Source organism: Neolamprologus multifasciatus, chromosome 11 (assembly GCF_963576455.1).
Source record: "Neolamprologus multifasciatus chromosome 11, fNeoMul1.2, whole genome shotgun sequence".
Taxonomy (NCBI): domain Eukaryota; kingdom Metazoa; phylum Chordata; class Actinopteri; order Cichliformes; family Cichlidae; genus Neolamprologus; species Neolamprologus multifasciatus.
This window is the reverse complement of record NC_140449.1, coordinates 25,738,598-25,766,536: the sequence shown is the minus strand read 5'-3', so window position 1 is coordinate 25,766,536 and position 27,939 is coordinate 25,738,598. Positions and strand designations below refer to the sequence as shown.

Sequence of the window (27,939 nt, the reverse complement as noted above, 5' to 3'; positions counted from 1 at the left end):
AGGGAACAATGCTGAGAACTGTTGACACAATTTTCCATCCTTGAGCTTTTGTTTTTACTTTTTTCCAGTCCTAGTCCTTTATCAAGACAACGGCCAGCGTCCCCTGCCACACCCAAGGGCAGAACTGCCTCTCCCAGCCCTGCTGCCTCCCCCAAGCCTCCGTCAGCACGCGGAAGCCCGTCAGCACGTGGAAGCCCGTCAACCCCGAAGGCCCGGCCCAAAAGAGCCAGGACCCCTGCCAGGATAGACCACCGGACCTCTTCACCTGCCCCTCTTGAGAGAGTGAGACAGCCCCATAGGCCAGCCACCCCAGAAGAGAAAAAGAGTGAGTACAAAAAAGAGTGATAATCGTGTCCTTCAGACTGGACTATAATTAATTTCAAATCAGTTCAATCAAATCAAGCAGTTAGTGAAATGAATTGTCCAAAGTGAGTTTGGATGGTTGTCTTTGTCTCTCTGTGTTAGCCCTGTGGCAGACTGGTGACATAGTTCAATTATGAACAGCTTCTCTCTATTTTTATTGTCTTCCCAAAGAGATTCCCTCTGCCTGTGACTGAACAGAAAAACACATGCAGTGAAATTGAAACAGTGGTCAAAGATTACCGTCAAGCGTAATTAGATATGGAAATAAAGTGCGCACACTGAATGAGCCACACAGAAATCGTGGTCGGGGTCTTCTCACACACAAAGCTAAGAGGCTGTGCTAATCAATCTTAAATATATAATTACTGCATTTGTAGGGTGAATGGCTGTGGTTGTTTACAGTTTAATAATAATTAACAGGCATCTCTTTATGAAAGCAAATACATTTCTGTGACTCTCCTCTTACAATACTGTTATTTCTTTTAGGTTCCCCTGCGGCTCCTGCCATTGTTGTATCCTCAGCTACTGCCAATGCATCAGGCACACCAGTCACAGCCAGCGCCATTTCCTCCTTGCCCGAGCCAGCCCATTCCTCTCCCTCCGTGCGTGCAGTGTCACCTGCACCCTCTCCATCCGCTAAGCCCATGGCAGGCACGAATGACCCAGAGGAGGCGGCTCGTATTCTGGCAGAGAAACGCCGACAGGCCCGAGAGCAGAGGGAGAGGGAAGAGCAGGAACGCTGCGAACAGGAAGAGAAAGAGAGGTCAGCTGGTTTTTAAAATGCATGCAAAGACAAAACAGTGACTACGCAACTCCTGTAAGCTGTGGGAAGTTTTTGAACTATGTAATATTCTCCTTTTCTTGTCAACTATGCCAAAACCTGTACAAAAGGTTATAAGTGGGAATAAATATTAAAAAAATACTTGGGCAAAAACAACATTTTGCATATCATTGTGAGGAAGAAGCTGTAGATATAGAGTAGTAGTTGTTTATGCAGCAGAATAAACCCACTCTGGACATTTAGCTATTTTCTGGGCAAATTCTGTGTAAATGGTTACATGTAAGTCAAATCATGAAGGGCTGGATGGACTATCCAAGCACATTCAAGATGAATGACTCTGCATTATCTCCAGATGTGTAACCATTTTTGATTTTGACCACAGCAAGTAACTATTTACTCCCTGGGAACTGATTTGATCTTTTTTCGGCACTCTTAATTCCAATTGTTTCCTTTCTCGTTCACATTGCTTACACTACGAGTAAATCAATTGAAATTGTTTATGACATTCGGAGCATTTGGCAGACGACTTTGTAAATAAAATGTCTTTGAAAAAGAGATTTTAATCTCAAGAGACTTTATGGTTAAATAAAAAAAAAAAATCTTATCTCAACCTTGTATTCAAACACTTCAGGATCCTGAGAGAGGAACGCTTAGCGAGGGAAGCAGAGGAGAGACAACGCAGGGAGGAGGAGGCACGAGCCATGGCTGAGGAGCAGAGGAAGAGGGATGAAGCCAAGAGGCTGCAAGAGGAGAAGGAGGCTCAGGAAAGGGCCAAAGCTGAGCAGGAGGAGAATTTACGGCTGCAGAAACAGGTATGCTGTCAACCTGCCCCTGGTTTCCAGAAGAGTATCAAGTGTATTTAAAGGAGTCTTGTAGTCACTCATCAGGTCTGGTTAGTTAGACGAGCATAAAACAGGACAACAGTCATAACTAGCTGATAACTCACTGCATTGCCACATCATTCCACTCTTCCCACCACGCCAAAACATACACGGAAAACAATGAGGCCCTTTCAGGTGCTGCTCACACTGACCTTGTCTGATATGTTCATCCTACAAACCCAGTCACTTATTTTGGGATGTTGTTGTCTTCTAAAGGTAAATATTAATCCATGAACATGGAGCCACACTGAATGTGGCCCCTTTAACCTTTCAGTCTGCCAGATAATCTGCCCGAACAGTATTGATTCTTCTTGTGTTTGCGGAAGTCGTTGTTGAGAACCAGATGACAATGAAGCCTGATAAGCAGAAAACAGAGAATGTGGCTATTCATTAGAGTGATCGATTATTCTGGAGTTGTGAATAATTGTGTCACTGCAGTATGTGCTTTGCTATCAGATCAGGGCGCTTTGTCTCCCCCTTGTGGTTTGTCACGGAAGTGGCTTTTGTGGTTAAACACGATTCAGTAGAATTATGCAAAGACTTAAGTGTTGTCTTTCACTTTGAATCGCCCCCATGAAGCTGTAAATGTTGAAAATAGATCCCTTTGGCTCAAAGGTACAGAAAAATATCCCTTTTGTGGTCGTAGACAATAATTGCAGGGAGCAACCACACCCTTGTTACGTAAAAGGCATGTTATTTTGGCTGATGTTTTTTCCCCCTTCTGCTGCCATTAAAGTTGTGGTTGGATTTTTGCTTGTGTGTGTTTCAGAAAGAGGAGGCTGAGGCTAGAGCTCGCGAGGAGGCGGAGAAGCAGCGCCTGGAGAGGGAGAAACACTTCCAGAAGGAGGAGCAGGAGAGGCTGGAGAGGAAAAAGGTAGGGCCATACATCTGTCCTGCCAATGTTGTTTCTTTCAGCCAAGTAACTGAATTCCAAAAAGGAAATGGATATTTATGGATTGTTAAGGATCATGAATGCAAAAATATCCTAGCTTGGATTTTTTTTTGGAATAATTTTTTTTTTAAAGTCCAAAGTTGTTTTTTTCTTACTGTCCTGTAGTGCCGTTTATCTATTCTTGGTGGGAGCTGGATTGTGTAGTAGATTGTAAAAATGTCTGTCTTCTTTTGAATATAACGGAACTAAATGACACTCGTGCTTGGCGCTCAATATATGCAAACATGTGAGAAACTCAGAAGTGATTGTCTCTTTACAGCAATCATGACAAAGTGGCTAATAAATAAATTAACTTGTGAGTAGTTTCACGTAGCTCCACTGAGATATCATTCTGCAGAAGAAAGTGTCCATGTGCCTATGATAACAGTCTCATGCTAGTGGCAGCAAGACCAGATGAAAACATTAACGGTGTCCATGCTCAGCTGTGCTGCATGTTTGGTTTCCTTCCAAATGCAGACAATGAAAAGAAGTTGAAATTGCTCACAGCAATGTTTAAAAGTCATTATTTCTGGAAGGAGACATTGCTACTGAGTTTTTAAAACGCATTTGTTGGCACTTTGAAAACCTCAAGGCATCTGCCATCGTTTTCCTTTATATTGATGACAAGACATGACAATCTGGATGTATCAGTAGCATTACATGCAAGTACATTCGATTTGGAGTTGAACTTTTCCTTTCGAAATACAGCATCTCCAAACAGTGGCTGATTTAAAAGAGGAAAATGTTCTCTTGCACGATACAGAGTAATGCCAAAATCAATTTTGTAGTCGGTTTACAAGAGCTCTCCTCCCCCGGTGGTGGTATATTCCAAGATACATTCATCCTGAGGTCGGCCCTTTTTACATGACAAACGCAGGCTTGAAAGTTGAATCCCTGAAAACAAGATGAATGATGTTTTTGGCTTATCCTGGATCGGCTGTCTGCATGCCATGATTTAATAGGGCTTACAATGTGAATGAGCATTAAGCTATATATAACACTAATAACAGCGAGCTAGCTGTGTCAGTCATCTGTGTGTGGATCCTTTCTCATGTGTACTGATACCTGGGCCTTTGGTGAACATATATTCAAGTATATCACACACATAAGATCGTGCCTCTGCAGGCTATCTAAGCCTTTCTTTCCCTCTCCTCATCTTCTCTCCATGTGTAAAAGGCTGTTATCTAGGCGGGCCAGGCCTAGCTCCGCCAGCCGAAGTCTTGCTGTTGGCAGGAATTAGCCCACAAGAACAGCATGTCCTCTGCCCCAAAGACTTGCACTACACAAAACTCCTTTTACAGTTCTCTACCAAACCTAAGTGACTCAGTCTTATTACCTCAGCACAGGTGTTTATAAGTATCTCGAGCAGCACAACAACTCTTTACTCCTGAAACAGACATTTTGATGCCAAACTAGATACCAAAGCTGTGAGCGTGCGAGCGCTCCATATATGATCTTGGATCTTAAAAATGTCTCACTTTTATGAGTGGCAGCTGCAGCTATGATCTAGCTGTCCCAGGCTAGCTGTGTCCTCAAATAAAATTTGCATGTTGTTCAAACCTCTGTGCATACAAATTACCCATGCAGCCTTCTCTATATCACAGTGTAGCACATGCTTACCCTTTCTGTGTTTCCTGTTGTTCAGTATTCACTATTGTTTCAGCTCAGTACACCAACAGCATTTTTACCCTTATTAGTCTAACCCACCACCCGATGTGCTTCAGTTTATTTTGAGCATAATAACCTCACTGCTTTAAAGAACTAATGAAAAGTGAAAGTTGAACCCTTAGCTTCTATCTAAACAATTCGACAAGGTGTGTGGTCTAGTCCAGCCGAATAAGCGTAGCCAAGTCAAACCAAATATTTTTTATAGATGTTGCATGAAGCCTATGTTTTACTGGTAATATGATATAACACAAGTGCCAGTATCATTTTAAGCGTTGTTGTCCACCAGTGCACAGAAAATGTACGTCTGCTTATTAGCATCTGGTTCCTTGTGGGGTATTATCTGTTTTATTCCTTTATTTATTCATTTTGTCTTCCTTTTATAGCGACTGGAGGAGATCATGAAGAGGACACGGAAGACAGATGGAAGTGACAAGGTACATTTAAAAAAAAAAAAAAAAACTTTGTAAAAAAACCTTTTTTTTGTTTTTTTTACAAATTGAAAAAATAAAACTTAGCTTTGCTGTAAAAGTGACTGAAATTCTCTCCCACTTTCACAGAAAGAGACAAAGTCCTCCCCACTCGCACATGTCAATGACAAACAGGCAGAGAGTAGCAAAGGTAAGCCAAGCATCAGTCTGGACTTCCCCTCAGCCTTTTACAAAACATCCCCGAGTGAAATCATTACCCACTACAAGCCTTTAATCTGCTTGAATTACAAAGGATAATGGCTTAACTCATCTCCCATTAATGTGTTATCTAGGAAGGGATTTATAACAAAGTGGACGTCTTCTGGCCAGCTGGTGTTCAGAATACTCTTAGACTTTTACTGCTTCGATTAAACTCAAAAGAACTCAATTTTGGTAGATTCTACTGGCGTCTATAAAATACTTTCCACTGATGTACACATAAATATCAGTCTACCTCTTTTACCTCTTCCATAGCTTGCACAAAACAAAGCACAGATATGTCATATGCTTGTTATCAGTTCCCCTGTGAGTAAGATTCAGAGAGGGATGCACTTTTAAAAGGCCTATTATATATTTCCCCTCATATCCTGTACAGCTGGAGTTGCTCTTTGCAGAATAGGACCCATGTGGCCTTAGTTTGTTGTCCAATCCCTCGGACTGAGGAGAATTGAGTGGAAGAGTCAGCTTATGGCAACAGTCTGCAGCGGTCTACATTCATTAGAGAGACTTTGAATAAAACAGTGATACATGTGTTGCTGCAAAGTTTTCAAACATAAACTACTCTCTCCCTACCTAACAATATCCTTACTAGCGAAATTTTAACATCACACGTTATAAATGAGTAAGATGGAAATGCAGTTTGTGTCAAATTTCACAAATTTCACATTGCAAGGAGACACTAGCGAGCCATTAAGTGGATTGAGACCTGGCAGAAGTGCCTTTTAGTTCGTCATGTGTGAGTGTGAATGTCTTCGTTTTACGATATACATGAGGTCAGAAAACTGGACGTCTGTACCTCAATGTTCGAACCCAAATGTTTAAATGGCGAGAGTTTGGCATTTTATTGTGAACGTTTTGAAAAGGATGCAGATTTGGGGGTTGAGTACCCACTCGGGAGGTGTTTCTGCACAGCTATTAAGACTCTGAAGTTAGCAGCTGGTGTGCAATGTCAAAAGAAAATAAAAATGTCTATTATTTACTTACCATTATGTTCCAGCCTGATCATTTTCTCTATGTTGCTTTACAGTGTTTTGGATATTTAGCAGCAAGATCAGAATTTCTTGCAAATATATTATTCTGTAGAGAGTCATGTAGGCTAGATAAAGCCTGGTCTTCAATGTTAGTTCTTTTTTCTGTATTTGGCTCTAACAGCTAGTTTGACAGTGCTAATGTTTATTTATTTTAATGGTGGTTGCAGCTGCAGCATGCATGTGTTTAACCAAATGCAGTACACCTACGTTAATCAAATATCCTCCTATACCAGGAAAGTACCAGCTCAGTAATAGGAGCTAAGTAGACGATAAAAAATAACTACTAACAGATACACTAGTCTACTGTTACTGCGACGCAGAAAAAATGTGGGTACTATCACCAACAGTTAGAAGAACAATGAAAAGCAAAAGAGAATCACCAAAAGTGCTGATTCTCTTTAAGAGAGTGAAAAGAGGATGCACACGTGTGTGTGTTGAGGTTAGCCTGACACATCTCAGGGTTAACACACGATGTGGGGTGGGATGTTTTATCTCTGTGGTCACACTTAATGACTGTATTGCTTTGTTCTCTCCAGCATCTGCTGACTACCAGCCAACGCCTGAGGTCAGCATTCCCAACAACAAAACAGAAAACGGACAGGCCGATGTGAAGGAAAGGTAAAACTAAAGCTTCTTTCGTTTCTTCTTTATGTGCACATTGATGCAAGACCACCATGAACGGCACAAAACTTGTGCCAGGAGACCAAGCTGGGAGTTGACAACGAATCAAATCAGCAGGAGGTTCACGTTGCTGTAAACCTCAAGAGAAAACACAAGACGCCCCATGATTCTGGCCAACAGTAAACAGTTATAACAGTGGGAGAATGATTTGGTATTTAAAAATGTTTACTCTTTGCATTTGATCATGCTTCTTGGGACCATTTAAAAAAAAGAATCCTCCTATTGTGGTGGGATGACTCATTTGTTTTATGAGTCATTCTGACCCATCCTGACTAGAACCATACCATGATTTATGTCTTCCTCTCCAACAGCCTCTCAATCCAAGCAGTTAATGGGGTCCAGGCTACGAAGCTTGAAAACGGTCTTTCGACAAAAGAAGACACTGTCCACTTGGAAGACATCATCCATCTCACAAATCACGGCAACTCCACTAACGGAGCCCTGGACAAGTCTGAGACCAGCATGCCCACAGAGCCCATCCTTTCTTTTGAAAGCGAGGAGTCATTCATGAAAAAGGCAGGCCCAATGAAGCCTCAGCATGCTGCAGGTACAGAATTACAAACTGCTTTAATATACACAAGTGACAACAGCGCAAACATTTGTAACACAAACATGGAAAAGACAATTTACTTAACACAATCTGAAATGATCCATGAAAATATAAATAGAATAGACAAAATGATGCATGGGAAAAAGCTACAATAGCAATCGTTCCGCCACTGTTGAAATGAGATATTAATGGAGTGTTTCCACAACTGGCTGACCCGTGCTGAAAAGGTCTAGCTGTGCTTTGTAATGCGAGTCCACTTCTCTCCTTCTAGTTAACTCTTTAAGTCCTCGTTCAGGCTAGAGTTCAGGATTGTAAAATAAAAGATGAGGTTTTATTGACAGAGGTAAAAACGAAATCTAAATATATCTCCAATGAAAATTATGCATATACAGGCATGATTCATCTGCATCGACCTAGTTCCCATCACCCAATTTGAAAACTGCTGTACAAAGTACCATAAATGGGGTTATTGTTCTTGGCACGGAGCAAGAGAACCTGAATGTGTACTTAATATAAGGTGCAAGTCATCACCCCGGTGAAAGCGAGTCCCCCCTGAGGAGAGGAAGGTGTGGCATGGAGAGAATACCTACACTCACAAGGGGGTGGAGACGGGATATAAAAGAAATAGTGTTGGGAAGGGTGCTGAGAAGGAGGCTATCTTTATACTGTTTACAGCTTTTATTCAAAGTGTCTCACTGACTTGGACCAGGACCCAGTGAGGAATTCGAAGAATGACAGAGGTGATGAGACCCTATCCACAAGTGTTTCACTGCCAGGGGTTAGAAACTGGACTCTGGAGTAATTAAGCTTCATATGACTCCTCATTCATCCTCTTCCCAGTAGAAACGTCAGCAGCACCCTGTCCTCCCCGTTGCTGCTAGATCCTAACTTTCACCTGTTATTCTGAAAGCAAGCCAGCGATCAGAAATACTATGTAAAGCAAAAAGAACGATTACCTCTGTTTGCCCCTACTTTAATGAATATTTCACCACCTTTTTTTTAACTACTGCATACTTCTGGTAAGTGTGTAATTAAAAAGGGAACATTCTCACTTCTTATATGCACTCTTGTAAATCTGGATATGTGAGATGACTTTTAGTATGTCAGACTGATTTAATTTTACACAGCATTTTCTCAGGAGACCGGTTTATTTTGAGGCATGCTTCCAGGGTTTATTTGAATGTTCATACTTGTTGAGGATATGTCCCACATGTGGCATTGTCAGTCAGATTGAGTTTTTATATGGTAGCCGCTGTTAAGAGTAACATTCCCAAACAGAAAAGTCATGTGACCTTTCTGTTTGCTCCATGTAAAGACGACAGTAAAAGTTTATGGGCCTTCCAACTGCAACGTGTTTTGCATCCTTTTGCATTTAGCATTGTCACCAGGTTGGAGGTTTGCAGACCTTGCCATTACGCACTTCAACACAGTTGAATATTTAGTTTAATTTGTCTGTTAGCATGTTCATTAAGCTTGTATGACTGCTGCTCCATCTGGCTTTTAACACTTTGCTCTCTGCCTCATTCACAGAGGTCCTGTGACATATTCCAGCGCTGAAGTGCTTGTTGCCTTAGGCCACTGACCTTTCCTAGTCCTGCCAAAGCTCGCATTGCGAGCCCTGTGACCTGTGCCAATCAACAAAAAGCAAGCATACTTCCCTCCGAAGATAAAGTGGGTCACAGAAGAAGATGACGACAAAACAACTGACAGAACAGGATGAAAGGTGTTGCCGCATACAGCACCGTTGCTATCGTTCATCAAACTCTTTGCAGCACCGATTCCATGCACCTTGCTACTCAACAGTATCATCCTTTGTACATTATAGTACAGCTGAGTGATGATTACAGTATACTGAAAAAGAACTGTTTTATTTGCTCTTTAGTTATTTAACTAAAAGAAAAAAATTAAGACTGGGTACAACTTTGTGTATAATGTAAATGAACTTTACGTATCGGTAAAAGGAAGGCTGGATTAGTGGATTAAAGCTGTTTGAGTCATTTCATGCTACTCTATCATGAGTAGATATGAATAAAACCCAGATACTGTACATCCTGGTTTGTACAAAACTACCTGCACCGGTTTTTGAAAAAGGTAAACTGAGAAATCAGAAGATTTGAAATTAAACGTCACAAAGAATGGCTTGTTACTTTGTGTAAACATACTGTTGGTTCATGTCTAAACCTCAGCTATGATTGATTGTATGCATAACTGGATGTAATAATAAATCTGCAACCTTTACAATTAAGAAACTGTAAGTCATCAAAGGTCAAATGTCTGTAAACGGAGATCTCCTCCACTATTTAACAATTGAAGCCGTTTCCCTCCCCCACATGTGCAAGCATGACTTTTTTTTTTCTCATTTGAAATTCTGGCGCGTGTATATGCTATAGATATATTTTGATGTGCGATGTAAGGCCAGTGGGAATATCTCAAGTCTTATTAAAGACAAGTGGTCCAGTCTATGTTCTAATCGTCCTTATGTCCCAACTGTTTAAGGATTTGATGCATTGTGAGATTATTCTTAGCCTGATTCAGATTAGTACACCTAAGAAATAGTTCATTTGTTATCAGTTGAATAGTTTTCTACTTTCATTTGCTTTGTTTACTCCAGACGCTCAACAGTGGCCCACTGTCACTTTCAGTGACAGTGGGCCAAAAAAGAGCACATGCTAAGCAAAGGAAAACAGACATCTAAGCGGGACCACAAGCCTTACAGTCTGTGCGGCTAATGTGCTAGGCATGCAAGTTGGATCAGCTGTCCATTTCTCTTTGGGTCTCCTTTTACAAAATCTCAACAGGGGGTACATGCCACTCTATCTGCTGGCCATCTTTCACTATATTCTGCAGGCCTGTGGGAGATCTGGCATGCTGTGTTTGCAGCCCTGTAGGCAGCTGAAGTGCACACAAACACGATTTATGCCTCCTCCTACCACACGTGAAAACATGCCACACTGATCATATAAATTATGTGACTATGTTCTAACCTTGGTAGAATGAGGGATTAGATTTTCAACTTGAAACTCTAACAGAGACCTCCAGTGGGCTGCATAAATAAATCACTATGGTAAATACAGCCAAACTGTCACCAAAACGAAACCGAAAGCCAAAGACGGAAAATTCTCTGATTCATGATTAAGGAGTAGCTGATCAAGATTTAATGCAAGTAAAAAATATCTATTTTTTTTCAAACTGTTTGATAAAACACCAACATTTTTTTGGGAACTGCTTTTCTTACGGTTTCATTATTGCTACAAATTGCCTCTAAGTCAAGGTAATGCTCGCAAACTTTCTTAAAGCAACAGCTTTTGCAGTTACAGCTGCGTCACTGCTTCAAACTTTTTTTTAAACATGTTAAATAACACACAATTGTAGCTCGTATACGACACAGCTTTAATCTGCAAGACAGTTGACTTGCATGAGCAGGATGTTAACTTCAACCACATCTCCTCATTAGTTCACTTTGTTGTTCCTAAAGTTGTCCAAATGAGTCTGCTGCTAAAAGCTGTATTCATCGACCCCACAAGAGGGTGCAGCACCGCAGCATGGACTGCACATTTGACTTCTCTGTTTTCAGGCTTTAAACTTTATTACTGCAGTGTGTCAAAAGAGGACACAAACTGAAATGTCCCCATTTTAAAAAATCTCTATATTTTTTCCATTAATAATAATGATAATAACAATAATAAGATTTCTGCCATTTTGTGCAGCTGATCTGTCAGTCAATCCCTGGTAATGTGCCGTGCATCTCAGAGGGGACCTGAGGATTAGTGGGGACTATTTTTAGGGAGGTGTCGCAAAGCAGTGCACAGTTACAGGCTGATTAGTGCCAAGTTTCAAAATAAATCCTCACAGAATGAGGGGTTAAAAAAAAAAAAGGAACTGAAGGAGTTGAATGTGTGGATGGGAAGGGTCATCCAAAAGCCAAGAGTGGTAAATGAATAAAGCAACTTTGTGCCAGTTGAGGTAGTCAGATTGTCCTGGAATAGCCAGGCCACATGTTAAATCCACCACCAACATATGGTGTTCAAACCTGTTTGAATGATGGGTGTATTATCTCCTCTGCAAGTGTCCTCAGGAGGTGGAGGTGTCACAATTCTGACTATATTTTTACTCTCTTGCGTGAATAACACCTTGTTAAAGCTCATATTAACAGCAACGGCAAAAAGGAAACAACCAGCTTCAGTCGCCTGAGGACTTTATAAGCATGGTGTCAAACGTTTAATGAAAGGTGCTCCATGTAGAGAATGCAGCCAGCCAAACACTGGACATACATTAACTGTTTTCCTGTCATAAATCTCTGCACTTGAGGACTGTATGGAATCTTGCAAATGTTTCTGAATGGCAAGTGTGCCTGCTCAACCTCTATTTCGCATAAGATGTGGGGGGTGGGACAGGATCACACGATGGCGTCCCACTCCAGATAAGACCACCAATCGCAACCATCAAAGCTCATGTGCCTAACCTCTGTTTAGTGTTTATGCTCACCCCTATCTTTATCTGCTCAGCAACAAGCTCTCTCTGAGCTGCTCTCAGATGGCAGGCAGTATTAATGAAAGGCCACAGAATGGCCAGCACTCACATTAAGCCTGCTTCTCAATCCCTGGCAGAACTGTGGGAGCAGAGCAACCTCTTAGCTATTCTGATTAGAGATGGCAAGTTTTAAGGGTAACCAGGCTCTAGACCTTCTACTCCCCCCACCCCTAGAGAATTGATAACATGGAACTTTCTGAGGTTGCAGAAAGGACCCAGGGATTTGGATCGCATCAGAGGTAGACTTTGAGGACAAGTAGCAGCTGAGCCCACATGGACAGCTGTTGGATCATTGTCTCAAACTGTCGGATGGAAGCTCTTTGATGAGATTCTGAAGTTTCATCAAACCTCAAGTATTTAAAGAGTCTGGCCTCTGTGTTGCACTCTGCATTTGTGTTATTTTGAGCTGAGGGCATGCAATGTTTCCCCTGAATAAAAGCATGCTCCAATAAAGTGGGAACAGATTTACTGGACAAGTAGGCATTAACTTTAAGAAAGCATCTGCTTTGCGGTCAACTTGTACTGAGAATCTTTTGTTAACAGCTAATAACAAAATGAAGGTTTGAATAACTGACTTGCTAACAGAAGGCTTTTATTGGCTTTTAATGTCAAGAATCTGTGCCAGAACAAATGCTTAACAATAAACTGTACAGACTGTAAGTAACAAACTCTGCTAATTGCAGACTTGAGGAAGGTCCCATATTGTGAAGATGCACTTCGAATACTTAAAATAAACGCTGCCGTGTTACGACCAGTAAAAATATGAGGTTGCTTACTCCTTCCATTCCTCCTAGTATACGTACAACTACATGCCCTCTCAGACTGACCAGAGAGAATATCCAGTTTCCACATAAAAACTGAAAAACTAATAGCCGCCAAGCTAACTGCTTGCTTCTTCTGAGATGATTCCCCAGGGGAGAACATATGATGATGCTAACTATTTGAATTTATGTGAAAGGGGAAGTTTCCACAGGACTTTATGCAGTCCTAAGAAAAAGTACATTACTTCCAATATAAATGAGGCCATGACTAGCAGCCAGGTGCTGCCAATCAAATACACTTGATTAACTGATCATCAGCAAGTGTAAGCACCTCTATAAATGCAGAGGTTAAGGAAGATTGCTGCTCTGGAGCATTCAGCTGTCTGCTTATAGAAAGCCAGACCTCCTAGGAGTGGATGTCCCAGCAAATTCACTCCAAAGGTCAAACCTCAGAGAAACTTAAAAAATACAAACCCCAAGAGCTACGTTTCAGATTTTACAGGAAGCGGTTAGCATTTTAAATATTAAAGATCATAATAGTACAATTAGAAAAAGACTAAAGAAGTGGCTGGAAGGGCTACCAAGAGAAAGCCTCTTCTCTCATAAAATAACATGGCAGCACGACTAAAGCTCGCAAAGTTGCATGTGAGCAAACCACAAGCACTTATTTACCATAATGTGTGTGGAAAGCTCTTAACCGGACCCCCCACCCCACAAGTGCGTACGCAACATGACACTCGGATTTATGAAACATACGCACCGGCCTATTTTGATCTTACCACGCTGTAATCATTCTGAACCAGCAGGCTTGTGCAGTCTGCATCCTACCTGCATACTGCCACGTATACTCGTTTACCTGCAGGTGAAACGGAGAAAGTGATGAATATAGCGTAGGTTACGTCATAGGAGTTCAGAGGAGTTTGTTTTGATCTCATACATGCGGCGTAGATTTAAAAATGAGGAGAAAGTTCAACTCAAGAAAGGCAAAAAAAAAAAGGAAAAAAGAAAGAAAAAATATATTTGTTAATCTTTTTATTACCACTTGTAGTAGTTGCAGTCTACATCTGCAACATCAACGTCTCACATCTGCATATGTGGCAGATATGCTGCACCCATATACTCCCTCAAGATCATTAACGCCTGCTTCTCAATTACTGCTGATAATGTTTCAGTCAAAGCCTTATGTGTCCTTGCACCAGAACTCTGGTCTAATCTAAGCTTAAAATACAAGCTTCCTTCAAGCTTTTGCACTTTCGTCATAAGTGTGCTATGCAAATAAAATTTACTTAGCCAGGTCTTCATTTCTTAATATACATAGTCAGAGACACTTCTGATTATTCACACAGAGGTTTGTGCGTATGCACTGCTAACAAATGAGGGCCAATGTCCTCAAATGACAGACAAAACCATAGTGGAGATGTTTGGCCATAATGAAGAGCCATGTTTGGCAAAAAGCAAACACAACATATCAGCACAAACACCCCTCATACTAAGTGTCAAGCAATGATGGCTTCTTTTGCAGATACAATTACTGAAAACATTGCTGTCACTGAGTCGGCCAAAGTATTCTAGAGTCAAATGTGAGGCCATCTGTCACAATGGCGCAATGAAAGTTTAGAACTTCATTAAAATGCTTTGCCGGACCTTAAGAGAGCTGTGCAATGAACTGAAGCAACACTCTATAGAAGAGCTGATCAAAATTCCTCCACAACAATGCAACAGACTTTTAAAGTCACAAAGAACACAAGCTATTGCTGCTAAAAGTGGTTCTACGATTCTGGTTCTACATGCTCCTGGATTATGAGGTATACTTTTTAACATTGCACTAACCGGCACAAAAATGCAAAACTCACAGTGACACTACGGGAAAATTTAGGGGATTACCAGCATTACCAGCAAACGTCATCCTCTTGAGGCCACAAATGTCTCTACAGAGTGTCAGCCTACACTGCATCCACAGGACTAGGCAACTACTGTGGTGACAGGCTAGAACAAGGCAGTAACAAATTACACCCCAGAGGTTTCACATTTAGACGGCACACAGGTTTGATTTCAAAGATCTGTTGTCTCTTCATTTTCAAGCTGATAGTTTTACAGCATTCCCCGCTAATCGTCGCGCAGAGCTTCAGTTCTGCTAGCTTGCAGTGTTGGTTATTTTCAGTTAATTTGATAACTGGGAATTAATCCCTACCAGCAAGAGCATATGCCTTTGGCACAGGGGCTCATGAGGCACAACATAGGGATGTAAATATGTATAATGTCACGGCTGGAGCAGCAGTCGTGTTGTGTGAATGAAAGGAGGACCCAAAATGCAGGCAGCCGACCGATGATATGAGTGAGAGTTTATTTACAGGTGACAGTGGCAGAAACAGACAACGAAGCATGAGAAATACTAACGGAAACCTAAACTGGGAAAACTAAAGAGCAACTTGAAATCCTCAGGACACGGGGTGAAAAGCAGAGAGACGCAGGCTGACGGAGGATACCGAGAACGCAGAGATACACAGATGAACTCAGACGAGCCGACAACGAACACAGACCGACACCCACTAAATATACACACACAAGGTAATCGGGTAATCACACTCAGGAGGGGAGAACAGCTGATCCTAATACACACGATGACTGGAGGACACAAGCTGAACACAATGACAACAGACACAGACCTTCAGAATAGAACAGGAAATCCAGAACACGAGCCTTCAAAGTAAAGCAGGAAACACAGACTGATTTACAACACAACACGGGGACATGAACAGAGCACCGAGGACAGACACAGGTAGGGCTGATAAAACACTAAACTTCAGGTTCAACCCTAAACTAATACAAAATCAGAATAAACACAAGGCACAAAAATGAACTTCAAGGAAACACAAAAGGCTGGGTCAAAATGCCCCAGGACCATGAGGCAGAAAGCTAATCTGCTGTTGGCCTGTGTTAGTGTTGGCTCACTAAGGTAGGACCCTTATAGATGACTTCTCTATGATAGACAACCTGCAGTGTCTAGTGTCACTGTGAAGTACATCCTCACCCCGCTAATGTGTTGTGTTTGGTTGCTGTGACACTGGAACATCACAGCCACAGGAGGAATTAGAGGAAGCCACACCGACTAGTCTTTTTCCACTGGGAATTTTCATGTGACTGATATATTACTGAGCTACTTTCCCAGATTTGAAATTACATCTGGAACTCAAATGTGGTTTGTCACATTATTTTCTCTATAAAAGTTATTATTCTCCATAATAATGACAGAGTTTTGTTTGAAAATACTAAATTCCCTCCCTCAGGTTTCTGTCAGTTTACTTAATGTTGTTGAGACAGTAATTTTTTTAAAATCTAGCTAGGAAAAAATACATGGAGGGGCTGTAATTCTATGACTGCAGTAATTTACTGTCACAGGGTTAATTAGAAGCCCTTTCTCTCTCTCTCTCTCTCTCTGTGAATTTGCTTTTGCTTTACTATCAAATTCTGCTTGTACCTGCATTTATGTGAACACGCAAATGCTTTTTTAAGTGTAGGAATGCGTGAAAAAGGTCCCAAGAAAGTTTATTTGCATGATACGTGAGACCAGCTGTTGGGACCCTGGAGAGCAAAGAGTGTGTAGAGAGAAAGAGGGGGAGGTGAAACCAGTGACCGCCCGGTAGCACAGTGACCCTGAGTTGTCAGCGCTCTCAGAGTAAAAGGATTCATGTAAACGGGGGCAAAAAGGGACAGAAAGGGACAAGTTTCTGTTTCACACCACACGGGGCCAAAGATCAGCCACACTTTGTCACATTGATGGCAGTGTTAGTCAAAAAGAGACTGAAACTGTTATTCTACTGTGATACTGAATGAAAAGAAAAAAACAACAACTAACACCTGCGTTTGAGTTTTGAATTGTGCTAAAGAAACCGCTGTTAAGAAGAAATTTATAACCACATTTTTTCCGAGAATTAATGGTCCGCTGTGAGCGTGATGCAACGGGTTTCGTCTTTGTTCTCACAAAGGTACAAAAAAACCTGATCACCTTTCGCAGAAGTAAAACACACGATAAAAATATGTGGCTCACTGTGTGGAAAATGACAGATGTGTCATTCGCAGCATTGGTGCAACTCTTGCTGTTAAAAAGAAATAAATACAATTATTCTTAAAGGAGTTAATAACATTCCTGTTTTTTAAAAAGTTTCCTGACTTTTCTTTACAGATATTTGCCTGTGGATGCTTTTGGCTTGGTCATTATTAGTACATATAACAATAGCGTAATAGTAGCTTTCATTTGACTTGAATTCACAAACCACATGTAATATAAGGAAAATTTGAACAGGCTGCAAAAAGAAACCAAATTGCAGTGAGCTAGTTGCAATGATTATGTATTGTTCTTTAGCTATAAGAGAAAAAAGATGTAGTACCTTAGAATAATGAAAGGTGGCTTTATTTCCTTTGTTCTCCAAGCAAAGCTTTAAGCTAAACACAGGGAATTTTTACCAGTTGTTATACTGCAAAACTAATAATAAAAAAAGAGTGTATGTGCCTGCATGTATAGTATATTCGCTGCAGTCCTTATACTTCCTGGTAATATAATGCCGTGCAAAGGTCTTGAATCACCCCTCGTTTCTTTATACTTTGCTGGGAAAATGGAAAAAAGTGCAGGGACTTTATGAACTGTGCAAACATACATGGAATTAATGTATATAAGGGAAACAGAGCATGCTTGAAAAAGCACTTCTATGTATGTTGGCTGCCCTTTGTTCTGATATTCGACACTGCTCAATCCATAGCTAGTCCATGACTGATAGTCTCCACTACGTGTCTTAATTTGGCTGCCTTTTCTTTCAATTTCCCAATTGTGGCTTCTTGATAGCCAGCCTTCCACTGGGACCATTTCAGAAGGAACTTTAACAAAAGAAGACTTTGCTGTTTTCCTGAGAACATGACTTTCAGATACTGTCTGTGCACTGTAGATTGCTTTTATGCCTGCCACTTATTATTTTCTTCTCTGCTTGTCCAGTTTCCTCGACTTTTTTCAGGACACACTGCAAACAATGCTGAGATATGCCAAGTTTTTGGCTAACAGCTCTATGGGAATGGCCAAAATGTTATTTTATGTTGTGAGACTGTGTTATAGTTGGCATTTTTCACAGATTCAGCTAAACTAAGTGGGAACAAGTTATGTGTTTTTATAACAGAATGGTAATAACAAGGTGCCAAAGATACAATTTAAAATGGTTTCTTTGCTAATTTGTCTGTTATGTGTAGACAAAACACCGTTCATCCCTTTTTTGTTCTCAAATGATTTGTAGGCCAGTATTAAGTGGTTTAACAAACAATAAAAAAAATCCTCTGTAAACAGTCAGGTACAAAACATTGCCTAAAAATGTGCCAGTGTCTGAAGAAAAAAGACCTTCAGGAAGGAAACTGTTGCTCAAAACCACTTTAAAAAACTAAATCAGACTCCTTGTAAGCAAATTATAAAGATAATGAGGGTGTTCAAGACTTTTGCATAGCACAACAAGTCCACATTGTAAGAATGAATGATCATTTTAATCATGTATGGTGACTAACTTAAACCACAAAACACAAGAATCTTTTTAAATTCTGCTGATCTTGAAGAAACCAACCAAAGAATATTTTCTGTCCATTTTTTCTGCGGGGACTCGAGGCCCAGCTGGTTCTCGCTTTGAGTTGGAAAGTCCCCCTTTGTGCATCTTTGTACTCATCTATTTTTTCAGTTTCTTGCTCTTTCCTTCACACATGAGAGAAAACCACTTTGCCAAAATAGTTGACTGTCTGGTTCTTCAGTTTGTTGCTGCTGGGTGTGACGTGGCTGAAAATTTGTTATTTGGAGGTGTCATCCACTGACTTACTTTATCTTGAAATTGTCAGGGGCTACTCCCATCTGGACAGAACATGATATTTAGTTTATTAATTAGCATTAGGATCTTGGACTTCTTGGAGTGGCATACACTAAGATAAAAAGAAATGGAGTTCAAATGTGACAGACAACAAGTGCACACATGGTTTTGAAACAAGTGAAGGAAATATAAGAGGAAATCCAGGATATACTGCTTGATGGCTGAATATTAAACTGTTGATGTCTTAAACATACTGTGAACATACAGTGCAGATGGATATAATCTATAAAGTTACTATAACCACATGGTGCTGACGAACCAGAAACATTTTCTCTTGATGTATTTTTTCAGTATCTTGCCTACATTTGCTGTCCACTTAGACCACTGGTATAAAAATGTATGACAAAATTAAACAAACTGACATTTAACTGTGATACTGGCAGTACATAAAAGGTCAAGGAATCAACAGCGGTATTACATTCTTAGCATTAATGCTTCCTGGAAATCCTTCAATTGACATTTTTCTTTAAGAGCACAAATGTGAACCTTATGCTAGGACTTACTGGGAACCAGGAATTTCATGGCCGCCGATTGAGCAGGTAGACCAACTGACAGACTGACAGTGCCTTGGCTGTTGTCGTGCTTAAAATAATAAAAGATGAATTCATCTCAAATTAAGGAAAAACTTCTTGATTTTTTTTCTCCTCACTTTACGCAAATCAGGAATAATTAAAAGAGCTGCATACAGTATTCAAACAAGGACACAGGATTTGTTTCTAAGACTATGGGGCCTAAAAGAATGTCTTTTCCAATCACAAAGACCCCAAGACATCAGTGTTTGTTGTAAAATAGTGTCAGGTTGCACGCTGCGTAATTATTTCAAGTAGTTTGATACTGCTTGGGTTTAAAGAGTCTTTTTGTCCTTGCTGTGATATTTCCAAAAAAGGAAATAAATACTGATGATTAGCATAAACAAAATGTGGGTTACTTTGGAAGAAAAGGGCACTGGACTCAGTTTAGTTCACAAACTTACATATGCATGTTCCAAAAAATCTATTAATATAACCCTGATAGAGTGGAGTGAGCCAGAGAGCAAGCCTTTGTAGTCTACACTCACACTCACACACACACACACACACATGGTTAATGGTGTAATATCCATATGTGATTTTCCTTAAAAGTCAGCAGCAAATGACTTCAAGCATTGAATTTTTCTAGATTGGATTTAGTGAAATTATAAAAGCGTGTAGCGTTACTAACATTGTTTATTCTGAACTAAACCAACCGCTACTAAGTGACATAATTGCATGTCATCATGAGTCAAATTCACTTCTTTGTCAAGTCAATACTATTTGCCCCCCTGCTGTGTTACTCAGTAAACTGATGTTTATTTGTATCCTGTAAAAAACTGCATGACAAATCCACCCTTTTGCACAGAAGAGAACTGTCCTGTCTTTCCTTTTCCACAAAAAAGAAAAAAAGAAAAAGCAATGGAAAGGGGAACACCAGAACTGAAAGTACTCTACATGTGTTCTTCATCTGGTGTGAAAAAGGCCCTAAATCAACCTTCAGTAAAAACTGAAAAAAAAAGAAAAAGATGATCTCAGTAAGCTGCAGGGGATGCAAAAAAGCTGGAGAAAAAGTGAAATCTCGAGGTCCAGCGTCCAGGACTTGTCCAGTGTCCAAGTCCCCCCTGCCCTGTAAAGCCAACTATCTCTGCACACAATGATAATAACCAAATATTTCCCAAAGACTGATTTCTATTTCTGCTTATGTGGACACGGAAGATGTAAAACTTATGCAGCATCTTAGATTTCAAAAGGACCAGGGGAAAAATACACAAGTTTAACAACGGGATGAAAATAAGAATCATGTTGATCTGAATGTTAAGCAAAGCCAGATCGCTCCACAAAGCCTCTGAGTGATGGATTGATGGTCAGGTTGCGGACAGTACACAGCTATTGCATAATTTGGCTGCTCTTGTTTACAAGTTATTTCTCAGACACAATCTATAATGTAACAGTTATAATATAACAGCTCAAGACTTCATGTATTTGATACAGTGGCACAAAAGTGTTTTATTGCAGTGCCAATAAAACTCTGAGCAACAGTCAAAGCAGGACAGCGTATGCAAGAAATATTTAATAGGTGCAGAGGTTAGACAATTTAAGAGGAGGTAAAGTTTGTGTCCTTCCAAATGAACCTGTTGATTTCATCACTCAGAGCTTTAAGCTGTTTATGAGAGGAACAATTTCAGAGTGCCTTGCGAGTTTACAAAAGTGCAGTATGTCACCATTGCTATTCTTGAACGCCACAAGCTTTCTAATCTCTACAGCCTTGGATGTAACGCTGACAGACGGCTTTCTCTCTCCCTCTGCCCCTCAACAGTCATTCCTCTGTACGCAGAAATAGGAAGTAAGCTCTGAACGTCGCTGTCGTGTTAAAAAAAAAAAAGTTTGTGAGCTGGAAGATGTTGTGTGTGTCAACATGAGAGACACAGAGTGATGGAACATGTGTGACAACGTGGCTGCTCTTTGCATTGTGTGTAAGAGAGTGTGTAGCGACAGGCTGTGCATGTGTCTGCAGCACAAGTCAGACAGAGAAGGGGGAAATACCGCTTAACCGAACCTTGGAGCGCAACCAAAAGCCACAAAAGTAGCTCTGAATCCAGCATCTCTGAGCCATGTAGAGATGTCTAGGAGGACAGCACAGAGCTGAACAGAACAGTGGTTCTATTCAAACCCAACCATTTTTTCCCCTGGCACCAGTTTGAATGGGTATAAAATGAGACCACTTTTTATTTTTTTACAATCATAGATTTTGCAGAGAAAGAACTATTAATGTGAAAACAGAGAGGAAAGCATTTTTCTTCCTTCTATAACAGTAGCCTCGGACCATATGTGTCTTAGAGTCGAATGCAGCAAGATTTCATTTTACTCTATAGCTACAAAAAAGTGTTTGGGTTAAAGATGATGGAGCCTCACTTTTTCCTGGTGGGATTGTTTTCTTTTCGGAAGTCGAGAGGACTGGAAATGTTTCCCTCAAGTGGAAGAATCAATTCACCGTTTTTACTCTGCCTGTCTTCTGTCACTCCTTCTCTTACATTCTTCTACAAACAGAGGGCTGTCAGTTAAAACTACTGATTACCTGAGAATATTATCCTGAAGTCATATATCCCATCAGACTACCCCCCCTCCCCCAAAAAAACAACCACAGAGGGAGCCAAAAAAAGCACATTTTCCTGATTAAACTGACCCCATAACAAACAAAGCAGGGGTTCTGACTCATCACATCCTTATATTTTCAATTATTTCAGTCACAAGTTAAAAGTTTCAGATGTTTAGACTTATTAGAGTTTGTTTGAAATACGAATGATTTCATTTTCTTCATGAAAAAATAAATATGGCTTGGAAATGCCTGCAATAAACAACAAACGTAGACAGTGTTGGGGAGTAACGGAATACATGTACCGCCGTTACGTAATACAAAATATGAGTAACTGTATTCCGTTACAGTTACCGTTTAAAAAGGTGGTATTTAGAATACAGTTACTTTGTTGAAATAAATGGATTACACGGTGGTACTTCCCTGTTTCATATTGTGGCGGGTCAGGCCTGTTTGGGTTTTGTTTGACAGCTACGTTCTGTTGTTCCAGGTGGTAGCGTTACGGTTGCCATTGTTACAGGGTGACACGCTCTCTCTCTGCGTGTTTCCTGGGTGAGAGAGGCCTTTTTGTTGTTGTTGTGCTAAGCTAATAGGCAGAATGCTACTGGAATGTAGCATCATAGGCAGTGTAGTCCGTGCTGCAGGGAGAATGGACTGCCATACACGTTATGTGTCTGTGAGCGAGGGAGGGAGAAAAAGGAAAAGTACGAGCTGTCATCGAGCAAAAACGGGAGCTGGAAGCATGTAAATATAATAATAACCACTGCAGCCAAGAAGAGTGCTTGACGAGCCCAGTTGTAAGTAAGCTATTAAGACTCGACTGTACACCGTGTTCGCGTTTTCCTCCAAAAACAATAAGTTCCGTTGGAGCAGCCTTTCAACGCCTCTCTCTGTCTCTCGCAAGCAAAGTTGACCCAGACAACAAAGTAAAGCTAGTTTTCGGCTATGAGCCCGACACAGAACCCACCGTATTAGCCAGAGGTCCCCTTACTACGGTTCGGAGCCGCGGACCTTCAGTAACAGTAATAAATCACAGCAATAGTACATTCACGTAGTTGTAAACAGCATGATAATATATTAAGTAATCCAAAGTATTCAGAATACGTTACTCTCATTGAGTAACGTAACAGAATACGTTACAGAATACATTTTGGGGCATGTATTCTGTATTCTGTAATGGAATACATTTTAAAAGTAACCTTCCCAACACTGAACGTAGATAAGTGCATGGAGGAAGGGATGCCATAGAACACATACAAATATATAGTTAGAACTATAAACACATCTACAGCGCATACTGCACATTCCTTCATGCTGTACAGTAGATATTTGAGAAGGTCTATTAAAGCATGTTACAATGTTAAGTGCATGGCTCCAACCTATATAAACTTATTGACAAATGAAAGACACTATTGCTTATATTCTTCGTAAAATGAGCACTGCTAAATTTAAATGTCTTCCCTTATTAAGTATTTATTTTTCTGCTGCATTGTTTTAATGCTTACTGATACATTCTAATCTGCCTGGAGTTTGCAAATCCAGGTGTTTGGATGTGTTCTCTTCAGGTTCGTCTATGCATGTGGTTAGGTTAACTGGAAGTTATAAACTGATTGTAGGTGTGAATGTGAGTGTGAATGGCTGTCTGTTTCTATTTGTTAGCCCTGCAGCAGACTTGCAGCCTGTTCAGGGTATACCCTACTGTTGGGATAGGTTCCAGCTCCACTGCAATCCTCTATTGGGTAGGTGGAAGTAAATGGATAGATGGAATGCATTTTCATTATGGGCCATTTTGAAAGTCTCTAGGCAGCTAAAAACACATTAAAAGGCACAAGATCACACAAAAAAATCTAACTTAATATAAATTTGCTCTTGCAAAATAATTACTTTTGCATGACTTCTTAAAAAAAAAGGAGATGAGTGAAGATAATGACGTGTTTGAGGGAAAACTGAGGGTGGGACGTCTGCGGAGTATAATTGAGTTTAAGCAAAAACAATTTGGTTAGAGTTCTTGAATGAACACTTTGCCCCCTTTTTTGAAGTGACCTTTCTCAATAAAAAACTATAGTCATCGAGTCATGGCCAATCCTAGATGGATTTCTTTCACCTGCAGAGGTGATTATTCTTTATCCTCCCTCTCAGTCGCTTTCTTTTTTACACTGCAATCCTTGTTTTGCCTCTAGGTTGGCTGCTCCTCTCTTCAGTGGCAAACAGCAGATTTATACGGTGGAGAGACTTGCCTTACCGTGGTGAACTAGTTTTGCAAGTGCATGAATATAATGGATGCAATACTATCAATGACCACTAGGAGAAAAAAGTAAAACTCTAAGTTAGGGCACTCATTCAGTTGAGTGTAAATTTAAATAGTTTTGAGGCACATATATCTTCACTACTTGAGTGTTCTGGTTTCTATCTGTCATTTAAGTGTTACAGACCAATCAGCAGCCTACAAGTCCGTGCAAAAAAGGAAGTGCATTCACCAAATTGCACGAGATAAGCTTATCTATTTTCTGACAGTGACTTAGAAAGCCTTGGCTTGAACATGAGTCAGTTAGAACCAGAAGACCTGAAAAAAATTTTCATTTCCTCCAGAGACTAACTGCTCAGTTCCCAGATTGCACTCACCCGAAACACACAAATTGTACTGTTTGTCGTTCCTTTAGAAATCATTCAACTATTTAAATATAACAACTGAATGAGTAGTTGGAGAGAAGCTCAGGAAACACTTTAAAGCAGTATACAAATATACAGAGGTCCCTTTTAAAAACACCACCGTCCATCTTAAAATGCCAAAACACCTATATTCACAGAACACCAAGAACCACCAGCAGCATTTATATAACAATTCTTCATGGATGTTAACTATTTATTTGGTCCTAACAACCAAGAAATTTTCCTAAATAAAGCAAAACTGTAACTCCAAATGCCAAATTTGGTGTTAATAATACTTAAAACATTTAATTACATCCCATAAATGCCATTTATTACAAAAAGTTTTGTAATTATCATACATCTGAGGCAAACTACTACTTTTTTGCCATCCCTATGCACTTTGCATGAAGGGTATAGGTCTCCTGGAGACAATTATCTTCTGTTAAGTAACAGTGGGTGAGAGAGAATCAATCCCAGATGGGATTTTGGCACGTTACACTATTTGGGAACAAACCAGGAAAAGTACTCCTGACCAAACTGAAGACTTCTTTCTGTGCACCACCCAGACGCATTTTTCCCTGCCCCCATTAAAAACTAGTTCTAATCAGTGCTGTTGAACAGGTTAAATGACTTGTCTGAACATGTAGAATGCAGACTTGAGGCCATGAGGTCCTGTTACGCTACAAAGCGCTCCCTCTCCTCTACTTTTAAATATTCCCTTTCTTCTCTTCAAGTTCCAAGTCCATATTTGAACATTTCTTGGCTTTTTGGTTAAGTTTAGTAATGTTAAAGGAATCTGGGCATGTTTTAAAAGCACGCTTTGGAAAACACATCTTACTGATACTGATATATGCTTGGATAATGATTTGTTCCAGGGAACTACATCGTTCATTTAATGTGATATCTTTGCGCATAATAAATTTGCTAAAGCACAGTACTGTCGGTAAAACACAAATCATATCTCTCCTAATTATTTACCACAGAGATAATAATTACAGTTTATTAACATAACTAAAAGACTCGTCCAAGTTATCTACTAAAATATATTTAAACATAAAATAACATCAACTCAGGTTTGCACAGGTTACCATGATGATAAAAATCATTAAAAAGAACTCATTTCAGCCCTCTTGCATTAAGTTGGTGCATTTCCATGTGATAGTGTAAGACACATGGAAGATACAGTATAATGATTTCCCCACAGAGCTTACTCATTAGCTGTTTATCCAGAGCATTGTGAGTCTCCCCTCTGGGGTTTTAAAACACTGAAAAACAATTACATGACTGATCTTATTACAGTGACACCCCTGACACTCAGAAACTCCCCTTATCTGATGTTTGGGAACAGCTGTGGTTAATAAATGTTGCTGCTCTGAAAATGATTTTGACACCAATAACAGAAATTAACTGACCAAACTGTTTTCAGCATTTAAACTCTCCCAGCCCACCTGAAGATCTGGGATGCATTATCTGGGAGTCTTTTTGCTCCATATGAAAGACATCCAGTAATTCAACACTGCCAGTTCTTTTTCATTCAGTTTATCATAGTGAGACATGTGACATTAATTAAAGTCACTGGTGTCCTTCTGTGTTAACAAACCACAGTCAGTCCCTTGTTAGTAATGTCTCTCATCAACAGCCAATACAAAGTCATATGAGGACAGGAGTTGGAGGGGAGCGGAAACAAAAAAATCCCAGCATAACACGGGAAAATTATCAACTTGAATATCAGCTGATTGACAAATATCAACATAGAGGTTTTTAGTTTTATTCCGCCACATTTAACGCCAGTTATAGCAGGCGCTGCTGCATGTGTACATCCTCCAAGGAGATTATTTAGACCAGATTTTCTTTTCTTTGCTGACTAAAAGGATTCTTTGTGGATCACTCTTCGTCTCTATTTACCTTGTGTCAGTCTTCATCTACATTTGGTTGCTATGCTTTCAGCAACAGAAGCATTTGACTTGTACAGTCAGCAATTTCTACTACATTGCTCAATTCATTTCAGCTGCAGAGATATATAATTAGCTGTTAGAAGGACTTATTGAATAATGCATGTTTCTTTCAGTGACTCCAGAGAATTACTTTATATGGTGAGTAATGGTGATCTTTCAGCAGCGTTGTGTAAAGGTAGCTTAACTCTGTTGCTGAACTTGCAAGTTACCCTGAAAATCACTCAGCGTCCCTCAGAAGCAGAAACGAGGGCTTGTGACCAGCTGGTGGCTGCATTCAATCTTTAAACAGTCTGCAAATGTCCTGGAAGCAAAGTGAATAAACGCAATTTTCCGTTTCTTCACCAGCAACTGGTGCAATGTCTTGACATGCCTTTAAGAAGAGAGGTTTGCTCCGCTGGTTAATCTGGACAGGAGAAACCACACAGTATGTAGCTGTTAAACACTCCTCAACTGACAACGTGCTCTGGATGTTTTAAGAGGACATGACATAAAAGGATGTAGCAGATGTATGTAAAACATGTGAAGCGGAAGGGGGGCAAACATGATTCAAATTTGTGGAACAGATATTTGCATTAGAGTATACTGCGTAAAGCTTCAGTTGACGCAGAATTTCATGTTTATTTTATTTTAGTTGCTGTCGGGGTTTTCACCGTTGAAAGAAACCTCAGTTATATCTCCAGCTAATAATCTGCAGCAGCTACATGTCACATTAATGTAGCCAAAGTAAATGGAACAACAACAGCAGAGACTACTAATGAGAGTGGAAAGTATCTAAATGAGCTTGAATTTAAATGTTCGGCACACACTGTGCAGAAGGCTTAAGTTGGATGTCTAAAGACAGCAGAAGAGTTGGAACGGTTGCTGGATGTAAATTGAAAAAACATGGTACTGAACTGTGCAGGTGGTTTTGGACTTTTCTGCACAAGTTGTGAGAATTTCTGCAGCTCTACCGTTAAGGAAGAGGGAATAGAAATGTTTGCTGTGTTGCTCACGGCATAAAAACAAATCTGCCCAATGTGTTGCATGTGAGGTTTTTCCTATTGTCAAAGAACACACTGTAAACAGTTTTCACTGAAATGGTTTCTTTAACACTTTTTGTGTCGATCACGTGTTTTGTGAAAAAGAAACTGCTTTTTCTTTTCTAAACGAACAAAAATTATGTTTACATTCAGTGTCCTCCATGAAGCCTGACAACTGTGTACAATAACACATGGTCCCATCTTACAGCCAACATATGAGTGCTGTTTTATGGACTGTACCAAAGAGCATTGGCTGGTACCAGTCAATGACACTTCATGTGTCACAGCATGAAGCTGTTGCCATACGGGGCTTGGCATGCTGCTATTGGTTAAAGCATCTTTCTGCAGGAAAAAAAAGAGAAAACTATGACCTCTGAACAAATCCACAACACCTTGCCAGGTATATGTTAGGTTCTTCAGATATTAAATTTCATCATGTTGTCTAGGTTAAAATGAC

General features: G+C 40.2%; 1 protein-coding gene across 5 annotated transcripts in view; it reads left to right on the top strand.

Moving 5' to 3' along the window:
- map7d1a (MAP7 domain containing 1a) overlaps nucleotides 1–22,666 on the top strand; it is a 51,694-nt gene extending 29,028 nt beyond the window's left edge. For all 5 annotated transcript variants that reach the window (XM_085178509.1, XM_085178506.1, XM_085178508.1 and 2 more), the window contains 9 exons: nucleotides 69–325; nucleotides 850–1,126; nucleotides 1,776–1,956; nucleotides 2,795–2,899; nucleotides 5,008–5,058; nucleotides 5,182–5,242; nucleotides 6,878–6,959; nucleotides 7,334–7,569; nucleotides 9,103–22,666. In XM_085178509.1, coding sequence (XP_085034635.1) covers nucleotides 69–325; nucleotides 850–1,126; nucleotides 1,776–1,956; nucleotides 2,795–2,899; nucleotides 5,008–5,058; nucleotides 5,182–5,242; nucleotides 6,878–6,959; nucleotides 7,334–7,569; nucleotides 9,103–9,113 — 1,261 coding nt within the window. In that variant the 3' untranslated portion in view covers nucleotides 9,114–22,666. The remainder of the gene's footprint in view (nucleotides 1–68; nucleotides 326–849; nucleotides 1,127–1,775; nucleotides 1,957–2,794; nucleotides 2,900–5,007; nucleotides 5,059–5,181; nucleotides 5,243–6,877; nucleotides 6,960–7,333; nucleotides 7,570–9,102) is intronic.
- The last annotated feature ends 5,273 nt before the right edge of the window (nucleotides 22,667–27,939 follow it).